At 42.8% G+C, this 21,555-nt stretch overlaps 1 protein-coding gene across 3 annotated transcripts in view; it reads left to right on the top strand.

Moving 5' to 3' along the window:
* Positions 1-21,555, top strand: part of BCL2 (BCL2 apoptosis regulator) — a 171,333-nt gene that overhangs the window by 78,538 nt on the left and 71,240 nt on the right. The window contains exon 3 of one of the 3 annotated variants that reach the window (XM_057700485.1): positions 1,275-1,382. The exons of the other annotated variants lie outside the window; for them this stretch is intronic. Coding sequence (XP_057556468.1) covers positions 1,275-1,301 — 27 coding nt within the window. The 3' untranslated portion in view covers positions 1,302-1,382. Of the gene's footprint in view, positions 1-1,274; positions 1,383-21,555 lie in introns of those variants that run through there. 3 annotated transcript variants of the gene reach the window in all.

The raw sequence follows: 21,555 nt of genomic DNA, 5'->3' as shown, positions 1-21,555 counted from the left end.
GAATCCACATTTGTTTTGTTCCTATCTGTATGGTTTCTTTGTTTTTATTTTATTGATTTGTTATTATCTGTATTGTTGCCTTCCTACTACTTTATCCATTTGTGGAAAAAGAATTTTCTCCTATTGTCTTTGAGTTCATTGCTTAAATTTTTTATTTTCTTAATGTAAAATTTTTCTTGTTTTCTGATATTTCATTTAATGCTAAACATTCCTTCTACTGCTATCTAGGGTTTTAATTATTTTTCAGTTCCATAGGTTTTGTTACTTTCATTTTGATTTTATTTAATAATTTAGAAGTGTGTTTTTGAAATTTCAAGATGTACTGGGGTTTGGGGCCTGTGGTTTTGTTATTGATTTCAACCTTTATGTATTTTGGTTGATGAGTGTGGTCTGAACGTTAGCACTTCTTTGAAGTTTGTTGAGACTTGCTCTGTGGCCTAGAACCTGATTAACTTTTGTAAACATTTCTTGTGTATTCTCTATTTATTGTGTGGAGGGTTCTCTTCATATCCATTAAATGAAGTTTGTAATATGTGTTAAATTTGTCCTGTTTTTTTTAGCTTGGTCCATTGATTTCATAGTGATATGTACTAAAATCTCTCACTGAATTTATTACCTTCATATACTTAAATCGGTTTTGCTATATATATTTGATACTGTGTGATTAAGTATACAGAGGGATCGCTGGTGAATGTATCTTTTATTATTAAGCAGTGGTCTTCTTTATCCTCCCAAAATGCTTTTGGCTATGAAGTCTATTTTATCAGATTGAGTCAGTCAATTAAAATAAATATTTATGGAGCATTTATTTTTTGTAGGAACACATTATTTGAATACATTTTTTCATGTTTATCCTTCCTGTGACATGTTTTAAAGCTTCTCTCTTCTAAACAGCTAGAGTTTTACAAAATTCAATCTGAGGATTTCTGCCTTTTAGTGGATTAGTTTAAGACATTTACATTTATTATGATAAGTCATATATTTGGAATTCACAAGGAATCCAAATGTTTTCCATCTGCCATGCTTCTTCTTTACTTATTTTTTTCTTCTTATCCTGTCTTCCATTAGATTACTTAAGTTTTCCTGTTGATTTCACTTCCTCTTCCCTGCACCCACTCCTTGCTCCTTGTGTGGCGCTAGGCTCCCCGGTGATAGCTGTGCTCAGGGCCCAAGCCCAGGTGGATGTGTTTCAGAAAGACCAGTGCAAAGGATAGAACCTGCTTGAGAGCTATTTCCCCAGGAAGATTTCTGAGTCAGATGCATTTTTTTTGAAGGAACCAGCTCTCAAGAAGTCACCTTGAGCTATCTGAAGGCCCTGTCAGACATCCTGGTGCCTATCCAGTCCAGAAGAAAAAGAGGGAGGAATGGAAGAAACAGTAGGAGGAGGAGGATAGGGATGAACAGACAAAAGTGGAAGGTGAAGGCAAAGGCCCTCCAGTGGTCCAGTGAATGGCAAAGAGAGGATTGATGTCCTCCTGCAGGGCCTGAAGCTGAGGATGTCACTGAGCAGTCTGCAGGGTCACCACCTGGTCACAGCTGCAGATGCCTCAGACTGATGATGGGAAATGTTTTGGAGAAGGTGTTTGAGCTGATGAATACCCTTCACACCACAGTGAAGCAGAGTGCCAGGACCCCTCTGATGGCCATGGAGAACAACAAAGCTTGTGTTGTGTTGTATGACATCATTCTGAAGAACATCAAGAAGCTCAAGAAGCCCAGGGGAGAATCAAAGGAAATGATAGGTTGAAACTCTTCTCTCATTCTGTGATGGGTCCTGCAGAGACCTCCCTGCCTCTTACTGGGGACTCCATACTTTCCCATATCTTTCTCCTGTTGAAGTTTCTCCCTCATCTTGCCTCCCAAGCACAAGAATGTAGTCTTACTGTTAGAACAATGATTACTGTTTTCCGCTTGATTTGTAATGTGCATGTTTTGTTCTATATCTCAGCTGTTACCCTTAAGCCTTAAAAATTATATTTGAGTTCACAAAGTCTAAAATTAAAGTGTTATCTGTACCTCTATTTGCTTCCCAAAGAATGTAATACAGATTCCTTACAACACTCTAATCCAGCTTTTCTCTCTCGCTCATATTCTGATATGACACTGTCAGCTATTTTATTATCATTTTGTTTCTGTTTTGTCCACATACAATTTTTTTTTTACAAATCTACTTTTTAAAATTTATCAAAATAGAGGCCATTATATTTACATTGTGGGTAAGACTATGAAATCCAGAATCAGATTGCCTTAATTTGAATCCCAATTTATTTACAAATTACTTAGAATGGTGCCTGGTATGCAATACGGAGTGAGCCCTCAGTGAATGTTATTGACGTTGTTTCTTAGATTCCGTTCCCCCTTTCTCAGTTCAGATTCCTTCTTACTGAAGTACATCCTTGAGTAGTTATTTCATCAAGGATTTGGGGATATGAAACTATCTCTGTCAGTCTCTATCTGAAAATATCTTTAATTCACCATTAGTCTTGATAAATTTTCTAGGTACAGAATTCTACATAAATATTTTCTCTCAGCATTTGAAAATATTATTTCATTGTCTTCCAGTATCTGTTATTGATGAGGTGCAGTCAGCATCAGTCTGTCTTTTGTTTAGAAGTGTTTTTTTTTTTTCTTCCCACTAATTGCTTTAAAGATCTTTGTTTTTCTTTTTGTTCCTGTCTTTGATGATCTGCAGTTTCACCACAGTCCTGTTTGGGATTCAATATATCTCTTGACTCTAAGGATTCCTGATATTCATTGATTCTGAAAAATTCTGTCACAGTCTTTGATTACTGTTCCTTCCAGTTCTCTTTGTTATCTTTTTCGCAGTCCTCTGTTGTATGTTTTTAGACCTTGCTCTTCTTTTCTTCATGTTTGCTAACCTGTGTTTTCATATTTCCCGCATCGCTATTTTCCTGTGGTCTATTTCAGTCTCTCCCCCTACCCTTTCCATTCCCATCCTCCAAAGGTAAATAAAGTTACCATCTGGTATGCATCCTTCCACATGTCTCTCCATGCTCATATATATTCCTATAAATTAAATAACAGTGCTTTGTTGTTGTTTGCAAAAAATCCAATCATACCTTGTGCGTTACTTTACAACTTACTGTCTCTCTAAATAGTACATTAAGGATATCTTCCAGATAAGTAGATACATATTTAACTAGTCTTTAAAAAAAATAACTAATTAATTCCATGGTATGGCTGTACTTCAGCTTATAGAGCTGTTCCACTATTGATGAACGTTTAGGTTATTTTCAGTTTTATGTCTACACAAGCATTGTAGATAAAAACATCCTCATGCATATTTACTTATGTGCTGGTTCCTTAATTTCTATGGGAACAAATTCTACCCCACCCTACTTCCCCCAGCCCCCACTTCCCAGAGAACATCACTTTCTATATTTTAGCTTTTTCTTCTGGCATTTCTAAATAATGTGTATGCTGTGATCTTTTATCAATTTCACTCATGATGTCTCAACTTCCTATTATAATAATCCAGATTTAGCTCTCTTACATAACCATATCCGCTGCTTTTCCAACCCTTTTCTCTCAACATAATTATATTGCAATATTGGGTTAAATCAGTTGTTAGTGTTTCCACTATTTGGCCTATGGAAATAATGTTAACAGGTAAACTTCTTTATTTTTATGAAGATAATATGTCTTTTTAAAAATTTTTCATTGGAGTATAGTATAGTGAATCAGTTATACATCTACATATATCTACTCTTTTTTTAAATTATTTTCCCACATAGGCCATTACAGAGTGTTGAGTAGAGTTCCCTGTGTTATACAGTAGGTCCTTATTAGTTATCTGTTTTATATATCATAGTGTGTATATGTCAATCCCAATCTCCCAATTTATCCCTCCCCCTCCATCCCCTGGTAACCATAAGTTTTTTTTTTTACATCCATGACTCTACTTATGTTTTGTACCTAAGTTCGTTTTTACTCCTTTTTTTAGATTCCGCATATACACGATATCATATGTTAATATCTGTCTTGTCTTTTTTTTTTTTTTTTAAGTTTTCTTAGTGTTCTTCATCCTTGTAGGGAAAGCTGCTCCCCCTGTATCTTTCATAGTCTCACAGTAGACTTTTCCACAAGGCTGATTGCATCAGAAATCCGTGAGTTCTCCTTCTTTTCTTGGTAACGTCCCTTTTTTCTGGACTTCTCTTCAGGCCTGTTGCACAGCTTTTTTTTTTTTTTTAATCTCTTTATTGGAATAAAATTGCTTTACACTGTTCTGCCAGTTTTTGCTGTACACCAAAGTGAATCAGCTGTATTTATACATATATCCCCATATCCCCTCCCTCGTGCGACCCCCTCCCACCCTCCCTATCCCAGCCCTCTAAGTCCTCGCTCATCCTGGAGTTGATCTCCGTGTGTTATGCAGCAGCTTCCCATGAGCTATCTATTTTACTTTTGGTAGTGTTTATATGTCAGTGCTACTCTCTCCCTTCGTCCCAGCTTCCCCTTCACATCCTTCCCCCAACCCCACCCCATGTCTGTTGCCCCGCTTTCATGCTGGGATTTCTCTTCCTTGTTATTCTAGAACTTTCCTTGGCCCTTCTTCTAAGTTGGATCCCCTTTATTGATCTTCTCCATTGTTTGAGGAAGCACGTCCCCCAACAGGATCAGAATTAAAGCCTAGTGCCCTGGTGGTGGCCCTCACTATGTGTTTCTCTTGATCACTTGTCCTGTCACCTCCCTTCACCACATCACCCCTCTGCTTTAGTCCCGTGTTGGATCACATAAAATTTCCTCTTTTTCCCCTTATGTTTTTGTGGCTCCCAGTCTATTATAAGTAGCCTTTTCAAATGGATCCAAGAGAGGTAGATTCACGCTTTGAATGTCTGAAAAGTCTTTATTTTATCTTCTCACTGGAAGGCTTGTCTGTCTTGTACAAAGAATTCTAGGTCAAAACTAAGTTTTCTTCAGAAATGTGAAGACATTGCTCTATTGTATGCCGTCTCCCAGTGTTGCTGCTAGAAGGCTAAAATCATTCTAATTCTTGATGCTTTGTACCTGACCTCTTTTCTTTCTCTTGGGACCTTGTAGAATCTTTTATTTTCCCCAGTGTTCTAAATTTCACAATAACTTTCCTATGTGGGAGTCTGTTTTCATCTATTGTACTGAGCAATCAGTGTGTTCTTTCAATCTGTCGAATGTGCTTCTGTTAGCTCATCTTTCTTTCCAGAACTCCTATTATGTGGGTGTTGTACTTTCCAGACCAGTCCTCTGATTTCCTCCTATTTTTCTCTCCTGTTTTCCATCTCTTTATCTTTTACTCTCTTTGTGGGCAATTTCTTCAACTTCAATTTCCAACCTGTCTATTGGGTTTTCATTTCTGTTATTGTTTTAAATTTCCTCTTTTCATCTATAAATAGTTGGTTTTTTTAAACATTCTGTTCTGTTTTCATGTGTGTGACATTCTCTCAGCGTTCTGAAAAAAAATTATTCTCTTTTGAAATTTTCTTCTCCCTTTATGGACTCTATTTCCCCCATGTTTTGAACTCTCCTGTAGAGGCTTTCCTTGCATGTCTGGTAATCCTTGAGTATCTGGTCATACTTAAGAGTGAAAAACTAATACGTTTATTGGAAGCTCTGAGGATGTGTGGGGCTTGTTGACTTTGAGCATTACCGTAGAATAATGTGTTAGTGCCATTTGTTGGGGAACTCTTAATGTCAACCCCTAAAGTATCCTGCTGAAGAACCTACAGAGATGGTCAGATTCTCCAGGGAATACCCTTCCAGATTTGCCCCTGGAGGGAGAAGCTCTGCTTGTGCCAGTGCTGAGAGCTGAGGTGAGGAGGGGTCAGCATTCAGTGTGCATATTTTCTGTTTTGTTTGATGTGTGGTGTCTCCCAATCTAGGAGCCGTGTCTCCGGAGACCACACCTCCAGTTTTACCAGTTGAAATAGAGTCTGTGGCCCAACAGGGTGGAGTTGAGGAGGTGATCTGAGGATGTGGGGATATGACTGGTTCTTTTCTTTTTTTAATTAATTAATTTTATTTTTGTCTCTGTTGGGTCTTCGTTGCTTAGTGCGGGCTTTCTCCAGTTCCGGAGAGAGGAGGCTTCTCATTGAGGTGGCTTCTCTTGTTGTGGAGCTCTAGGTGCGTGGGTTTCAGTAGTTGTGGCACATGGGCTCAATAGTTGTGGCTCACAGGCTCTAGAGCACAGGCTCAGTAGCTGCAGCACATGGGCTTAGTTGCTCCATGGCATGCAGGATCTTCCTGGACCAGGGATAGAACCCATGTGCCCTGCATTGGCAGATGGATTCTTAACCACTGCGCCACCAGGGAAGCCCTATAACTGGTTCTTAAACAGCTTCCATCCCATCTCCTCATTTTAGTCACTCTTCCCTCTTCCTCCCTTCCCAGTTCCAAAGGTAACTAGTGCTGTCTGTTCCTGGGCCTTTTGAGCATCTGCTACTTGGTTCCTAACTTTCCTTACTCCTAATTTAGGATTCTGTCTTCTTTGTTCTGCTAGGTCTGTTACCATTTATCCATCTGTTTTCCATTTTCCAAAATCTTATTGCTGTTATCCCTTCACTTGTTCTCCTTGTCCTCCTGGGTTTATGTCTTTTAAATGGTCATGTTCCCTAGTTTTAGTGAGGTTTCAGAGAGACCAGTGTTAGATATGGAGTGTTCAGTTTTCACTTGAAAGCCCTATGTTATATTTTGGTTGATTTCCTGAAATCTCTTTTTCTAGTTCACTAATTCTATATTTGTGTCACTCTACTAACTTTTCCATTGAGTTATTTTTAGGAGTTCTATTTTGTTCTTTTTCAAGTCTGCTATTTTCTTTTTTTATTTACTCCTATTATTTCATTATGGTTTTTAGTATTTCTTTTATACCTTAATAATTTTAAGAAATCTTATTTCGTAGTCCATTTCAGATTGTAGTATTTTTCCAGTTCTTAGATTTTAGCTTAAAAAAATTCTCTTTCTGACTGTCCCTCATGGAAGTTAATTCCCTTGTGTGTGTGTGTGTGTGTGTGTGTGTGTGTGTGTGTGTGTGTGTGTGTGTTGGCAGGTTCATCTTCACAGAGATCTCTTTTCTGTGGGAATCTTGTGAGTCCTGAGCTGTGAAATTGTCCCTGTGTAGCGGTCATGTATGTGTTTCTTCTGGTGATCAAAGGTGTTTTGATGGTCCTGGAATTGTGTTTATGTTCACTGCTTGTCCCACACCCAGACACACAGACGATGTAAATTCTGATCCTACAACTGAATGTGGTTCGTGTTTAGGGTTTTAATTTCTCAGAGGTGGCCTAATCTCTGGACATAAAGCAGTTGTCTGCTCTTTATCTTGACACCAGTGGGCAGTGGTTTTTGTCCCTTTTTCATGGATAGGGTGACTTTAAGATTTATGAAAAGGGCTCAGTTCTGCCTCCCTCCTCCCACCTCACGCAAGACCAAGACCATGTCTCTTCATGGGCGTTAGAATCTAATCACTGTCCCCAGATCCTCAAGAGCATTTGCGTGGGTCTGACAGTCTCTTGGACACCATGGAGTCAACTTTTTGTTAATGCTCTGGCTTCAATTTTTCTTCATTCCTGGAACCCATGCTTCTCTCTCTTCCTTCTTTCCTTCCACGCACAGCATTGTGATTTTTCTTGAGAATTTCATGTCTCTGTAGTGGAAAGAATCCCTTAGAATCAGCCCAATGTTTGCCCTTTTGCTGGAAATGAACACTCACATCCACTATTGAGCTAAATCTAGAATAAATAAATGGATTCATTAAACTAAACTGAAATCAAATAAAACCTGGAGTTGACTGTAAACAGCCAGAGATTGAAAGGTTCTTAGAGATCACTTTATCCAGCCCTTGCATTTTATTTAAGGAAACTGAGGCTCAAAACTGATGAAACCACTTGCCCACAGACACCTAGCCAGTTAGTGAAAAAGCTCAGGTTAGAAGTCAAGGTGGCCACTTTTTCCTCACCACATCACAGGGAGGAGCACCGTCATCTAGCAGCGAGCACTCGTCTGCTTGTAAGACACCCCAGTCTGAAGACTGTTGTGCCTTAAGTCACAGTGAGATTTTGAGGAAGGACGCATAGGCCATTTGTGTTGGTTTTGTCATGTTTTTAAATCTTCTGAACTATAAAGTAATAGTGCTTATAAAATCACTTAGGTGGTTTATTCCTCTCCCAATTTTTATTTTAAAGAAAAATACCTTTCCCCCCTCCTTTCTTCCTTTTTTTTTTTTTAACCTTTTATGACCCACTTCAGGTTCCATCATCTCCCAGAAATGAAGTCTTTAGCCCACTGAGGGTTTTATCCCTTCTCTAACTCCTTTTGAAATTGTCATTCAAACCACATAATTGGCACCAGATTATGACTCTATCTGACCCTGTTTAATTATTGAATGTGTGTGTGCTTTGTCTCCTCAACTAAATTGTAAGTGCTAGTTTGCAGAAACCATGCTTACGCATCTTTACCATTTCCCAAAGTGATTTTCGTGATTAACGGATGAGGAAACAACGTAGAGGAATTTGTTCCCTGAGACAGAGCCTGGGCTGGGTGTCAGGAAGCCTGGATCCTGCTCCTGTTCTTGGCATCAGCTCCTTGGGGTATGTGAGCAAACCATCTTACCATGTATAGACAGACCACTGTGGCCCCTCCATACACTCCTAGATAGAGAGGTCCTATAATTTATCATGCAAATGGGGACAGTTATGAGAGTGCACGGGGGGGCACTATTCATAATTTTGCAGGGACAACAGGTGTAAACCGGGACTCTTCCTGACAAGCAGGCATATGTGGTCACTTTATGTCATAGATCACCTTGAGTGCTTCAGAAAACTTTGCATAGCTGCTATCAAAGTACCAGTCTTCAAATAAAAAAATTATCATCCCTTACAAGAGCTTTCATCCACCAGCACGACTTCACAGGTTAGAGAATGTTTAGTTTTCCCAGACAATCGTGTTTTCTCAGCGACTTTCCTGGCCTTAAGTGCTTGTTAGAACTGAAGTTAAAGTAAATGATGGATTTGAGAATTAGTACCGCTAAGAGACAAATGCCTTTATTTTCCATATCAACCACTCTCTGTGAAAAAGAAAAGAACAGCCCCGACGTTCAGAGTTCTGAGCCTTGTTTTCTTGAGTACTTTTGAAACATAGGATCTCACCCCTAGTGCATCCAGTGATAGAGGGAAGGTCTGTGAATGGCTGTTGATCTTCAAGACCGGATATGTCTTCATATAATGGCATATTCAGTGGCTTAGCATAATAGGTGAGGTAGGTCTTTAAAAAGGCGCGTTACAAACACCATGGCTCCCTAGCTGGCTTGCTTCTGCAGCTCCTGCCAGAGTGCTCTGTACAGAGTAGGTACTTCATAAGTGTTTGTTAGCTTGAAATTCCGAAGAACACATTGGAAGACAGCAGTGGCTAGTAAACTTACTTCCCAGTGCTGGGAACTCCATTCCTGCTTGTGCTGAGGGAGTACGACCATGGTTGGGCCATGGTGTTGGAATGCAAAGACAGATACTATCTCTTTCCTCCAGGATTTTATGATCTAGAGGCAGCCTTGGAGCTATAAACAACTAAGTCTAAGAAAGTTTGGGAGAAAGAACAATCCGTTTTGACCTGGGGGAGTTAGGTGGCATGTGAGTTAGGTTTGAAAAGTAGGGCAGAGTTGGGTGAAGGCCATTTCACAGAGTGGGAACAGCACAAACAAAAACCTGTACGAGTCCTATCACTTGGCACGTGTGGGGAATGGGAAGAAGTCCTGTGTGTCTGGAAGAAAAGCTTGAATAGTTGGGATGTCCTTTAATGTCAAACGAGGGAAGTCGGGTTAAATTATGTGGACTACAGGAATTATATAAAGTTTGGGATTTGTGCAGTGATATTAGCAGCTCATGCGTTAAAATGATAACCTGGTTGCAGGGAGGCCACTAATGAAGAGGCTTTGGTGTTTAAGAGAGATGTCAAGGCAGGGGAATGAAAAATCAGTAGCCAGATGGGACATAGAGAATTGGCAGTTGGTTGGATATAGGGTTGAGGAGGAGAGACGAACCAAACACAACCACCATGACACCAAGGGACTGAGAAGATGGCAACCCCAGGACAAGACCGTGGAAAGCTGGAGAAGCGCAGAGCTGGGCTAGGAGAGAGCTCTTGATTTCTAGGGAGGTTTGTGAGGAGATTATGTAAAATGGTACATGAAGAAGCCTTGAACGGTGCTTTGCATGAAGTAGATGTTGTATAAACACTACACTGAAAGAAGGAGGGAAGGCAGGAAAGGAAGGGAGGATGTTCTTCCTCTCTCTGCTCTGTGGGTTTTAGGAGATCCAGTGGGAATCATGCACTGGGGCTCTTCCTGCCAAGAACTTGCCAATTATTTCACGTTAATTGAGTGTACAAACCAGGAGACGACTCAGGAGAATGAAAGACCCGAATTGGTTGGTGTCAGACCCAGGAAAGGCAGGCTTTGAGCCAGACTTGGAGGAAGAGAGGGCTGTGGGGTGATGAAGAGCTGCACTGAGACCCAGGGAGTAGCCGCCGAGAGGGCAGGAAGGCGGAAGGGAACACACCACCCACATGGAGAACAGCAAGGTTGCCCATTACCATCGGAGGTGGTTTCACAGGTGGAGAAATGTCCTGGGTGAGTGAGGGGTGGGGGGGTGTCATCCTAGGGCAGCGAGCATGTTGCTTACTTTCTGACACGCCTACCCTGAAACTATCGGGAGAACCCTGGTTCTCTGTGACAACCAGTCCAATTCCTCCCCAGTTTTTTCTGACCATTTGGAATAACAGCAGGGCAGTCCTTTGTGTGATTAGACACCAAGTCACACTGACTTTTCCTCTTAAGCCACTTCAGGGTAACTCTCCATAAATCCTTTTATTGGAAGTACCGGCTGGTATTTTGTCTTACAGAATGCCTTTGGGTTTCTTTGCCTTGGTCTTTGACGATTGGGTAAACATGTTAGTTTCTTGATTACGTGGTGTTTAGATGGCAATGCATGAATTGGCATCACAAAAATTGTTTGCCTCCAGTAATATTACATCTGCTTCAGGAATGCCAGAAAACATAAACGTGGCTTATTTAGTAAACAGCCTGATTTGGGGCATCTGAGAGAGAGAAGGCGTAAAATCTGGCGGTTGGCATGATGTGTCCTCTTGCATCAGAGACTCTAGAAGCCGGGAAGTTCTTTGGAAGCCTTCTACTACCACCTTCTCAAACACGGCGCCGCCCATCCTCTTCCTGAATACTTCGAATGAAGGGGAGTTCTCAGAACGTGCCAACTTTTAGAAAAAAGCAAACCACAATTGGATAAAGAATTTAAAATTAATTTCTCCTAGCACAGATCAGAAACATTTTAAGTTGGCTACAGTATAAAATGAATGCAAACCAGGAGTTACCTGGGAATATTTTTAAGGGATCTACAATATCCCAGTGTTTGTTGGATGCAGTGCTTGTCAATGACATGTCTTTTTTTGTGTGGGGGAAAGCACTTTACATCGTTTTATCATATAATTTCTCTTTCTCTTCTATGGTTTCTACCACTTCGGTCTTTTCCCTTGGGTATTGTATCTTTCTTTGACATGTCCTCCAAGATATGGCTGCATTTAGGGATGTGATAGTCCCAATGGGCTGGTCTCTAAAACAGTTACAGTTCTCTGTGATTTGGGATAAAGTCAGCCTACTGACGTCTGGCTGTGTTTTTGCGGGCATCCATATAAACTTTACAAAGGGCCACTGAGACTTAGCAGTTCTTCTTCATCAATGTTTCCCTTATTCATCCCTTCATTTAGAAAACATCTGAGGCCCACTATGTACCTTTCCATTTCCGCCATTTCCTCTTAATTGGGGGCCATTATCAACTCTCACTGATACCGCTCCTTCATAAATGGCTTTTAATCTCTGTCTTTGGGGACCACTGCATAATATCCTAAAATGTCAGTGATCATTAATCATTAAGTGACCTCTCCCACTTAAAAACCTTCCTGGCATAATTTTTTAAATAATACATTTTTTGGTTCTGATTACAAAAGCAAGATATGGGTTTTGCAGAAAATCTGGAAAATAGGGAAAAGCAGAAAGAAGAAAAAAAATCACTCGTCATCTACCACCAAAACAAGAGCCTGTGGTTACTATGTTGGTACACAGCCTGTAAGTTGTTCTTCTGCCTTTCCTGTTACTGAGAGCCTTCCCAGTCTGGTCCCAGCCTGACGTTGCAGCCTTCTCTCTCTAGTTGCTTCCTCTCTGGGGACCTGTATTGCATTGCATGGGACTTTTCATCTTTCCCTCTCAATGAGTTTTCTGTTTCTATAAACAATACAGGTGGTTGTAAATATTTGTATTAACATATATTAGAAGTAAAAATTATATTTAAAAACATCTCAACACCCTGAAATACAAACCATTGACATTTTGTAGACTATCTCATCATCTGTTTATAGATGTGTGCCTAAGCACACACACATGATTTCCTATAAATGAGATCGTGGCATCCATGTGGTTTTTATGGTTGCTACCTTCTTTCATTTTCACTTATTTCTTTCTCCCCACTCCCTTCCTTCCCTCCACCCTAATCCCTCTCCCCCATGTTGCCAGTGTTATCAACCTTGTGTGTTATCCTTCTGTGCTTTAGTCCACTTCACTCATATAATTATATCAAACATTTAGATAGAGAGAGATAGTAACATAAACATGTGATTGCGGTCATTGCCTTATAAAAATCAGATCATATCATATGTCCCTCTCTGCATCTTGGTTTTTTCTCACTTCACAATGATACAGTGTTGAAATTCCTCCATTCTTCCTTTTTCACCACTGCATACTATTCCTTGGTTGACCAAGGCATAACCTACTGAGTGATTTTGCCCCAAACAGTGCTGTGGTCATATGGGCATGAGATGACTTCAGCAATCATGGTATTTTTGAATTTGGATCGACATTTCCAGATTGCTTTCTAAATGGTATAGCAATTTTCTGTTTCCACCAGCACTGTGTGAAGTACTTTTTTTGCGTCCTTCCATGTGGCTGTGACATTGTCACCACCAAGAAGCAGTGCCCCTGAATTTCAGGGAAGGATGGGAGGACAGGGTCCCTTTGAAGTCCCAAACTTCAAGATAAGCATGGGGCCATAATAAGACCATCACAGTAATATATATAAGAGAAATCATTAAGAGGAGATTATGGTTTTCTAGAATTGGGTTCTGGGGAATAAATATTTCTAAAAATGAATCTTATGACCTGAAATGTTATTTTATGTTTAGGATGATTTTTTTTTAAACCTGAAAACATTTGGTTGGCACGGCAGCTAGAAATTTCCCTGCAGGCTTGGATTTTTTCTTTATAGTTTTTGACAGAACCCAAAAGGTGAAACATATCACACGAAGCTTCTGAACCTTTGCGTTCAAAATACGCAGATGCGGGACTTCCCTGGTGGTCCAGTGGTTAACGCTTGGCCTTCCAGTGTAGGGGTGTTTGGGTTCGATCCTTGGTCGGGGAGCTAGGATCCCACATGCCTCAGGGCCAAAACTCTAAAACATAAAACAGAAGCAATATTGTAACAAATTCAATAAAGACTTTAAAAATGGGCCACATCAAAAAAAATCTTTAAAAAAAATATGCAGAGGGATGTATGGCAAGATGGGATCTGAGTGAGAGTTCCCATGACATGGTATACATTTCCAGTGCTTTAAAAATAGCCATCCATGTGATGTTAGAAGTCCACAAGCAGAGGGAGGGTTGGATCCTACAGACCATTTCCTGAGCTGGGCTGTTTGCTGCACACCCTCTCCTCCAAGGTGGCAGCTCAGCCCCATTCTCGTCCCTCCTCACTGCCTGTCTTCCTCTAAGTCTGGACCGTCCAGTGCTTTCTGCCCTCATCCTGGATGCCAAGATGTGCCACCACTTCCATTGTCCTTCTTGCTCTGCTCCTTCTTTTCCCTTCTGTCCCCCTCAGTTTCCCACAAAGAGGCTTGGCATGTACAGCCTTTGAGATGGCACTTTGGGGTCAGCAAGCCCTCCCTCCCATATCATTTTGGGTGCAGCCTCAAGGTCATTGGCATGTCTTAGCTGTTTCCACCCCTAAATTTTCTGTTGATAGGCTCTCCACCTGACAGAAAGGTTTCTCCCAGCTCCCCACCACTACCTTTAATTTTTTATCTGATATCATTTTGGGACCTTGAGTCCCTAGGAGCCTGAGGCTTCCCTGTACTTTGAGGTAGAAATAGATTCTGTCTCCTAGAGAATTCTGACCAGCCTGTTGTGCAAAAGAATGTTGGCTCTTGGTGTCCCACCAAGAAAAGAACCTCTGGATGATTGTGGGTTATTAGAGTTGCAACGAGAACAAACCAGGTAATCTAGGATCCGGTTCCATCATCCTTCAGTACAGACTCAATGTCAGGTAAAGTCGTGAGTAGGATTCTGGTTTTAACGTCTTAATTCTGAATTTCCTCACCTTTGTGGATTAGACAGAGCCTAAACATTATGTTGATAGTATGTGTTTGTGTGAGTGTGTGTGTAGTATGTGTGTGTGGTTTGATATGTACAATTTGACTGAACGCAGTAGCTCTGTGGTTTATCTTTTACTGAGAACTGCTTTTTTTTCCTCTTTTCTAAGAAAATGCTAGTTTCCTAAACTAAAGTCTTTCTTGTGAGTTTGTTAGCAGTGAGGGGTGTTGTAGGAGGGCCTGTTGGTGATACTGAGATCAAACAATCACCCAATTCAGGTGACTTTAACACAAATCATATTGACTGAAATAGTATTGAGCTTGTGATGCTGGTGTGTGACATTTGAATATTTGCCAAGAAAAGCACCCAAGTCACTACAACTGGCTGCAAGAGTAAGTGATTTGCCTGTTTTACTGCTTTTTACATACTTTTTTTTTTTTTTTTTTTTTGAGAATCTGAAACCAACCTTTATAGTTTGGGGAGGGAAAGTCACATATTCAGTCAGCATAAATCTGTTTACCTGCTTTTCCCTTTCACTGTGTGTGAGAATTCAGGTCACTTGGTCCTAATCAAGAGCAGTGTATAAATTAAGGGACAGATATCTTAACAACTTTAAATTTTCTATATGTTCTCTCTCTCTCCCACTCCCCCTTCCTGCAGTTTCTTTTCACATTTTGTCAACCTTTTTGTAAAGGTAGTGACCTGTATTTGATAAGGCTTGGAATTCAGACCTGAGATACCTGGGTCCCAGTTGTGGCTTGTGGCTACTTATCACTGTGAGATTCACAGTCTAGCCTTGGTTTTCTAATCTCTAAAATGGGACACCCTAATTCATGTGCCCATTGAAAGCATCGTAACTCGCTTCCCTTTCCTCCTTCCCTTTGGAGAAACTCAGAATTTTCAAAACTATTAAATTCAGTATTTTTAGGGCCACTTAGAAATTTCCTTTAACAATAGCGGGCAACTAGAAATGCAGCATTCTACTATCATAGCTATTAAAATCCCCCCACTCCCAGAGCAAGGACCATTTCTAATTAAACCTGTGCAAGGACCAGGAAAATCATAGATGGTCTGTCCCCTGATTTTCGTGATGTGAGAGCTTCCGTCTGGTGCCTTGTAGAAGGGCCTTTGCCTAGCGTGGCTCTGCTCTCTTGGCAAGGGCATCATTAGCCAGAGAGGGACAGAGATTGCAGCCGAGTTAGCATAATACCAAGGGCTGTGATATTTTACATGCAGGAGAAAAAGACTATACCTGTGGGCAACATCTATTATTGTCAAGTGCCGATTTCACTGTGTATGTCTGAAGGACTAAAATCAGGGCACACTCCCTAAAATGTAGACAGTAAGGGGTTACCAAAACTACAGTGTTCCACTAAAGAGAATTTTAGCAGAGGATTAAGGTGACCACTTAAAAAGTAGAGTTGGCTTAAAACTAGAAATAAAGGATGCCACCCACACAGATTCCCGTTGGCTCAGAAAACCGGAAGATGAAGGTTTGGATGGGGAAAACAGTGCCAGCTACTCTCGAGAGGCAGTTTTCTTTCTTCCTTTTGTTTTTTTAAATATTTATTTATTCATTTATTTTGGTTGTGCCGAGTCTTAGGTGTGGTGTGTGGGCTCTTTAGTTGCAGCGTGCAGGATCTTTAGTTGTGGCATGGAGACTTCTTAGTTGCAGCATGTGGACTCCTGCATTCATGCAGGATCTAGTTCACTCACGAGGGATCAACCCCGGGCCCCCCTGCATTGGAAGCGCAGAGCCTTACCCACTGGACCACCAGGAGGCAGTTTTCTGAGGCTCTGGAAGGAAGTGGAGGAAGCAGGCCACAGCAGGATGGTGGACACGTGAGGACAGAGCAGTGCTTGAGCCTAAGACTTGCTATTTGGGGTGAAGTGGAAAGAAGTAAAGAAAAGGGCTGGAGATTTGGAACTGGGTCAGAGAACAATCAGATCACAGACCACGGGTGAGGACGGAGCGTGTGGGTTACGAGGAGGGACAGGCAGGGCCCAGCCTTCAAAGTCGGGCTCAGCGCGAAGCAACCGGATTGATTCAGCAGAGTCCTGCAAAAATGAATGACAAGAAATAAGAACCCGCCACCCGGTCTGAATGGCAGGGGAAAAAATGAACTGAGGAAAGCAGAAGGCTTAAGGGCAAGATAAGCTCATTCTGAGACATATGACTGAACTGAAACCCAGATAAAATATTATCTGTTAATCCAGTATCTTTCATTAGTTAGAAGTTCAGTTTCTCTGTATCTCATTCACAAAAGAGCAATGTGCATTTAGGGGGACACGTTTGTTAGCAGAATTGTGTCTGGAAACTCCTTGCTGATGAGAATGTTACAAACTAAGGAAGTTTTAACCGAACACACTGCTTAAGTATAACCCGGAGATGACGTTTGAAGCCAGCGATAAGATAATAAAGACTCAATGTTAAGTTTGCATTCACTATTTTGTAAAAAATAAAAGACTGTTCTTTCTGGGGCCTGAGTCCACACTGCGCCTCTCCCCCACCACCAAGGTTATAATGAGGGGTGGGCCCCGAGGCCTCCAAGAAGCACCTCCTGTATACTCAGGTCTGTCCTCTGTTCAATAGTCCAGGCCCTTCCAGGGCTCCCGGAACTCCCCAGCCTTCCAGAACCTTCCAGAATCTTCCCCGTCTCCCCTTCCCTGTCCGCAAGTGTACTTAGGGCATCCACATCCTGGAAAAAAATCGCCTTTAATTCTGCTGCTCCTTTGGACTACTTTTTAAGCTTCTTAAAAGCTGGATTGTCTGTCTCTAACTCCAGTCCTGCACCCCCTACCCTTCCTTCCCGCCACTCCTCCCACCCCTCCAGGGAGTCCTTCTGTTTCCATTGCTCTCATGAAACAGCTGTCTTATAAGGGGATCACGCGCCAGTTTCTGAGGACATCCAGAGCCATGCTGGTTTACTTTTCTGCAGCAGCTGGAACCCCAGGAAACATCTCTCCTGAAACACTAGACCTTCTCGCATCTACAGCACAAGCCTCATTCCTCCTCCCATTTTGCCGAGCAGCCCACCTGACCAGCTCCCCAGCTTTTCTTTCCCCTCCTACTCGGGTAAATCCAGACGTCTGGCCTGGTGCAGGCGTCTGCCCTCTCTCTCTCTCAGATCACACCTCCCACTAAACCTTTCTGCTTGTATGCAGATGGTTCCAAACCCCTACCTCCCCACCTGACTGGCCTCCCGTTTCCATCCCGTATTTCCAGCTCTCTCCTGGTCACATCCATCGAATCGTCCGTCACCATTTCCGACTCAGCTCTGCCTCTTTCTCCCCCAAACTGCCCCCTTGCCCTGACGTTGCCAGTCTCTGGTCTTGGGGGCACCTTGTCCTGGTCCCACGTCTCAGCCAGGTTTGGTTCCACCTTCTCTCTTCCACACCCAGACCCTCCCACCTCATTTCCTCCACTTCCAACTCGATCCTCACAGTCTTCCTAGCCATGAAATCCACTGGCAGGCTGCTAAATTCTTACTTGATCTGTGTAAGCAGAACAGTTCTAGGTCAAGTGAATATAAGTCAAACTTGAATCATAAAAACTGAGCGTCATGGCTCCTCAATCAGTTCCCAGACTTGGGCCAGTTTATAGACCCAGGGCCCCTTGAACGAAGGGGAGGCTGGTTCTCCTTGAGGAAGGACCTTGCTACACTGCCCCAAATTTATACTCAGTCTTTCTCCCAGCCTTCCCCAAAGGGACCTACAGCCTTTCGCCAGGGTGACGGTGTTTTGGGGAAAAGGAAACACTAGACCTTTTGAGGACTGCTGGGCATGGGCTCTGAACTGACACTAATTCCAGGAGACCCAAAGCCACCAGACTGTGGGCCACCAGCGAGACCAGGGGCTTGTGGAATCAGGGGATCCCTGCGGTTTTAGCTCCACTGCCATTCCCACAGCACTTTGTGTTCCTCTCCCTCTCCTGGGTGCCACGCAGGCACCACTGGGACCCTCATATTTTCTGGCTCAGATCTTCCACTGGTGCCCAGTTCTCAAGAAGAGGCTGGCCTCCCTCAGCTTGACCGTTAAGGCTCTCCACGAAGAATCCCCCCTCTCCCGGCCTTCGTGGCTGCACATCTTCAACCCAATCCCCTTCCCTGCACCCTTCCATCCCAACGTACGGTCCCCCGAATGCCGCGTGCCTCTCTCCTCCTTGCTTTGCCCTTACATCATTCCCTGCACCTGGAATTTCTTTTCAGCTTCCGTCTCTGGATTTGTGTGGTGCCTGTTTTTAGCACAAATACACCATGTCCCCTTGTAAAACCTTTTTTCTCCACTTTAGCTCGTAACAGCTAGGGAAATGAACTAAAACGTGTGGATGGATTAATTCACCAGTGTTGGGGACAGGAGGGGTCCTTCCACAAGTAGGTCCTTAACAAGCTTCATAAACAAAAGATTGCCTTGTTTATACCTGTTCTTCAGAGTCAGCATTTCTTACATCTGCTCAAGGTGAAAGGGAGTGCTTTGTGTTAAAAAAGAAAAAAATCATACGGGAAGCACGGAAATAAGAAATGTTCGCTTTGTTTAATGCGTGAGTCTATTCCACGACAGGTGGCCTCTCGACTTGCACAAATAAAACAGAATTGGTCGGTTGAAACCTATCAGCAGAGCAGACAGGATAACGGCCAGGTGGCAGGCCCAGGAGCAGATGGGGAATATTTACTTAGATCTTCAATTCTTCTCGTTAAGAATCCCTCCAATCAAGTACCTTCCCTCGGTTGTGGAATCAACTGCCAGTATCTTTGAATGCTAGTTTTTTTTTTTTTTAAAGTAATTCCCCATGCGAGTTTTTCTCTTTCCAAAGTCGAGTTTAGAGAAACCAGTGTTAGTGGAGTCCATGCAAGCCTGAACATCCCAAGTTTCCTCTCAGACTTTTATTCAAAGTTTCCAGATCTCATTGTCAAAATTAAAACCGCACAGAGATTAAACGGAAAATATTATAAATCCCAGGGATTCTTTTTTATATGTCAAGTAAGGCAGAGCCACCCTGGAGGGTCTGTGCAGACGCTGTGGCGGAGGCAGGCCCTCCCAGTGATAGACTCACCCACCCAGCACTCTGGGGGACCAGGCAGCCTTGGAACCCTGGGTGTGGCCTGGGGTTTTCAGAAAATCTTGTAATTCTCCATGCAGCATTAGTCCTTGACTGTCTTTGAGTTATTCTTCTTCTTTGACTGATGTGACTTGGCTCCGTTGCTGGTTTTCTTCCCGCTTCTCTGACCGCTGCGTCTGCCTTTTCCTCTCCAAATAGTCACGAAGCGTTCACGGAGCACCTGCTAGGGGCCAGAGCGGCACTCACGTGCAGGGATGTCTACAAAGATGGATGAGACTGGCCCTGCCTCCGCCTCTGCTTCCTGCATCCTGACTACGCTGAGCACACAGAGTGTTCCCTGAGCCCGTCCCTTCTTCTCCTTCTCTGTGCCTTCTCTCCTCCACAAAGGCTTTTATTCCCATTGCTTCCATCGTAAAACTGTTTCCCCAGTCCTAGTTTCTCATCTTACGTTGAGTGTTAAATTTCGTCTTGTTTTCTCCAAAATTCAGCAGGTCCTCAGCACAACCAGCTCCGTATGAGTGCTCACCGCCTCTGTCAGGAGTGGCACAGCTTTTCTTTTTTTCCAGACCTGAAATCTGGAATGCATCCTCCGTCACATATTTCTCATCTGCAGCCAGGAATCAGCATTCAGGCTTCCTCTGAGCTTCTCGTTGATTCTTTCCTTCTTTGCCATTTCCACTGCCTCCGTTCTACCTGGTCCTGATGGCTGCACACCTGCCTGACCCATCAGTGAGCTCTGCACATCCAAGCCAACATTCCCTTCTTTAAATGCCATCTTTTCAGTGTTCCTCTTGTTAAGTGGCAGAGATGATGTCTTACTCTTTTCTGTCTCCGACAGCATCTAAAGCACCTCCTTGCAGATAGCAGACACGTAACCAACGCTTGTTGATCTCTTGTGGCAAAAGCATAGCTGCATTTTATAGCTCATCAGCCTCAGCTTTCCAACTTTCTTTACCTTGCAGAACCTCCGTAGGGTGATCCCTGCAGTGACAGAGTCCCGTTGTCGTAGCTGTGGGGAAAGTGCAGCATTGCAGAGAACAGTGAAATGGATCCACAAATTGGGAAATGAAATCAGGGAGGGAAACTCAGGAATTGGAAATATATGATATGGGAGAAACAAAGATGGTGAGAACTTCTAGGGGGAAGATTTCGGTGCCCTGGATCTCTTGAGACAGTGGTGTACACACCAATCATGCATGTCCTTTACTACTCAGCCCTGGCCTGTCTGCCTTGTGTTGTCTGTGTTACTGCTTTTATCTCGGCTTGTGTTAGATTTGCACAGACAGAGCGCCAAGGTCACCACGAGATGCTGTTGAAGGGCCCATCCCAGGGGTTGGGATGGCTGTGACCGAGCACATCTGGAGGGAGAGATGTGGACATAGGGATGGAGGTGACCCGGACCACCTCCTCAAAGAGGTTAAGCTTTCATAGGGTCAGACCCGCAGACAGTGAACTATTAACAGAAGAGCCAGAGGGGAAGGGACAGGAGGAAAGTTACAGGTTCAAAGTAAGTGATGATTTCCAGGGAGAATTGTCAAACCCTGAAACAGGTTACGGAGAAAGCTGTGGCCTCCTCTTTCCTGGAAATGCTAGAGTCGGAACAGACAACCTTTTCGCGGTGGCTTGAGCACCTACCTCTCTGGAGGCCTGAGGATGGGAAAGAAGACCTTCTGGCTGCACATTTCCCAGCCCGCCTGTCTGGATCACTTGGTTGGCTCTGCAGAGTTAGTTGGCTGCAGGCTGCTGCTTACTCAACCACAGAAGTGAAATTTGTTACTGATGAGAAATAATAAAAGATCTTTCTTTTTCTAGACTTCCTCTCTGGGTGTTGTTGTTTTCTTTCTAAATGGGGGAGTTTGTTTTGCTTTTCTGCCTTTCGTGGCATTCAAATGTAGCTTTTGTGTATAGCCTGCCTAGTAGTTCAGAGTAAGTTGATGAGAGAAGCCAGCCCAAAATGGGAGGGATACTCACCATGGTCTTCAGAGATGGTTTGTGGATTGCGTGTGCATATGGGAGAAGGTAGGCTGGTGCAGATGTTTGAGAATTCACCAGCATTAACGACCTTTGGTGATGTCAGAATGTT

The sequence above is a fragment of the Hippopotamus amphibius genome, chromosome 11 (genome assembly GCF_030028045.1).
Source record: "Hippopotamus amphibius kiboko isolate mHipAmp2 chromosome 11, mHipAmp2.hap2, whole genome shotgun sequence".
NCBI classification, from domain to species: domain Eukaryota; kingdom Metazoa; phylum Chordata; class Mammalia; order Artiodactyla; family Hippopotamidae; genus Hippopotamus; species Hippopotamus amphibius.
The sequence above is the reverse complement of the archived record's forward strand: the minus strand, read 5'-3'. Positions and strand labels throughout refer to the sequence as shown.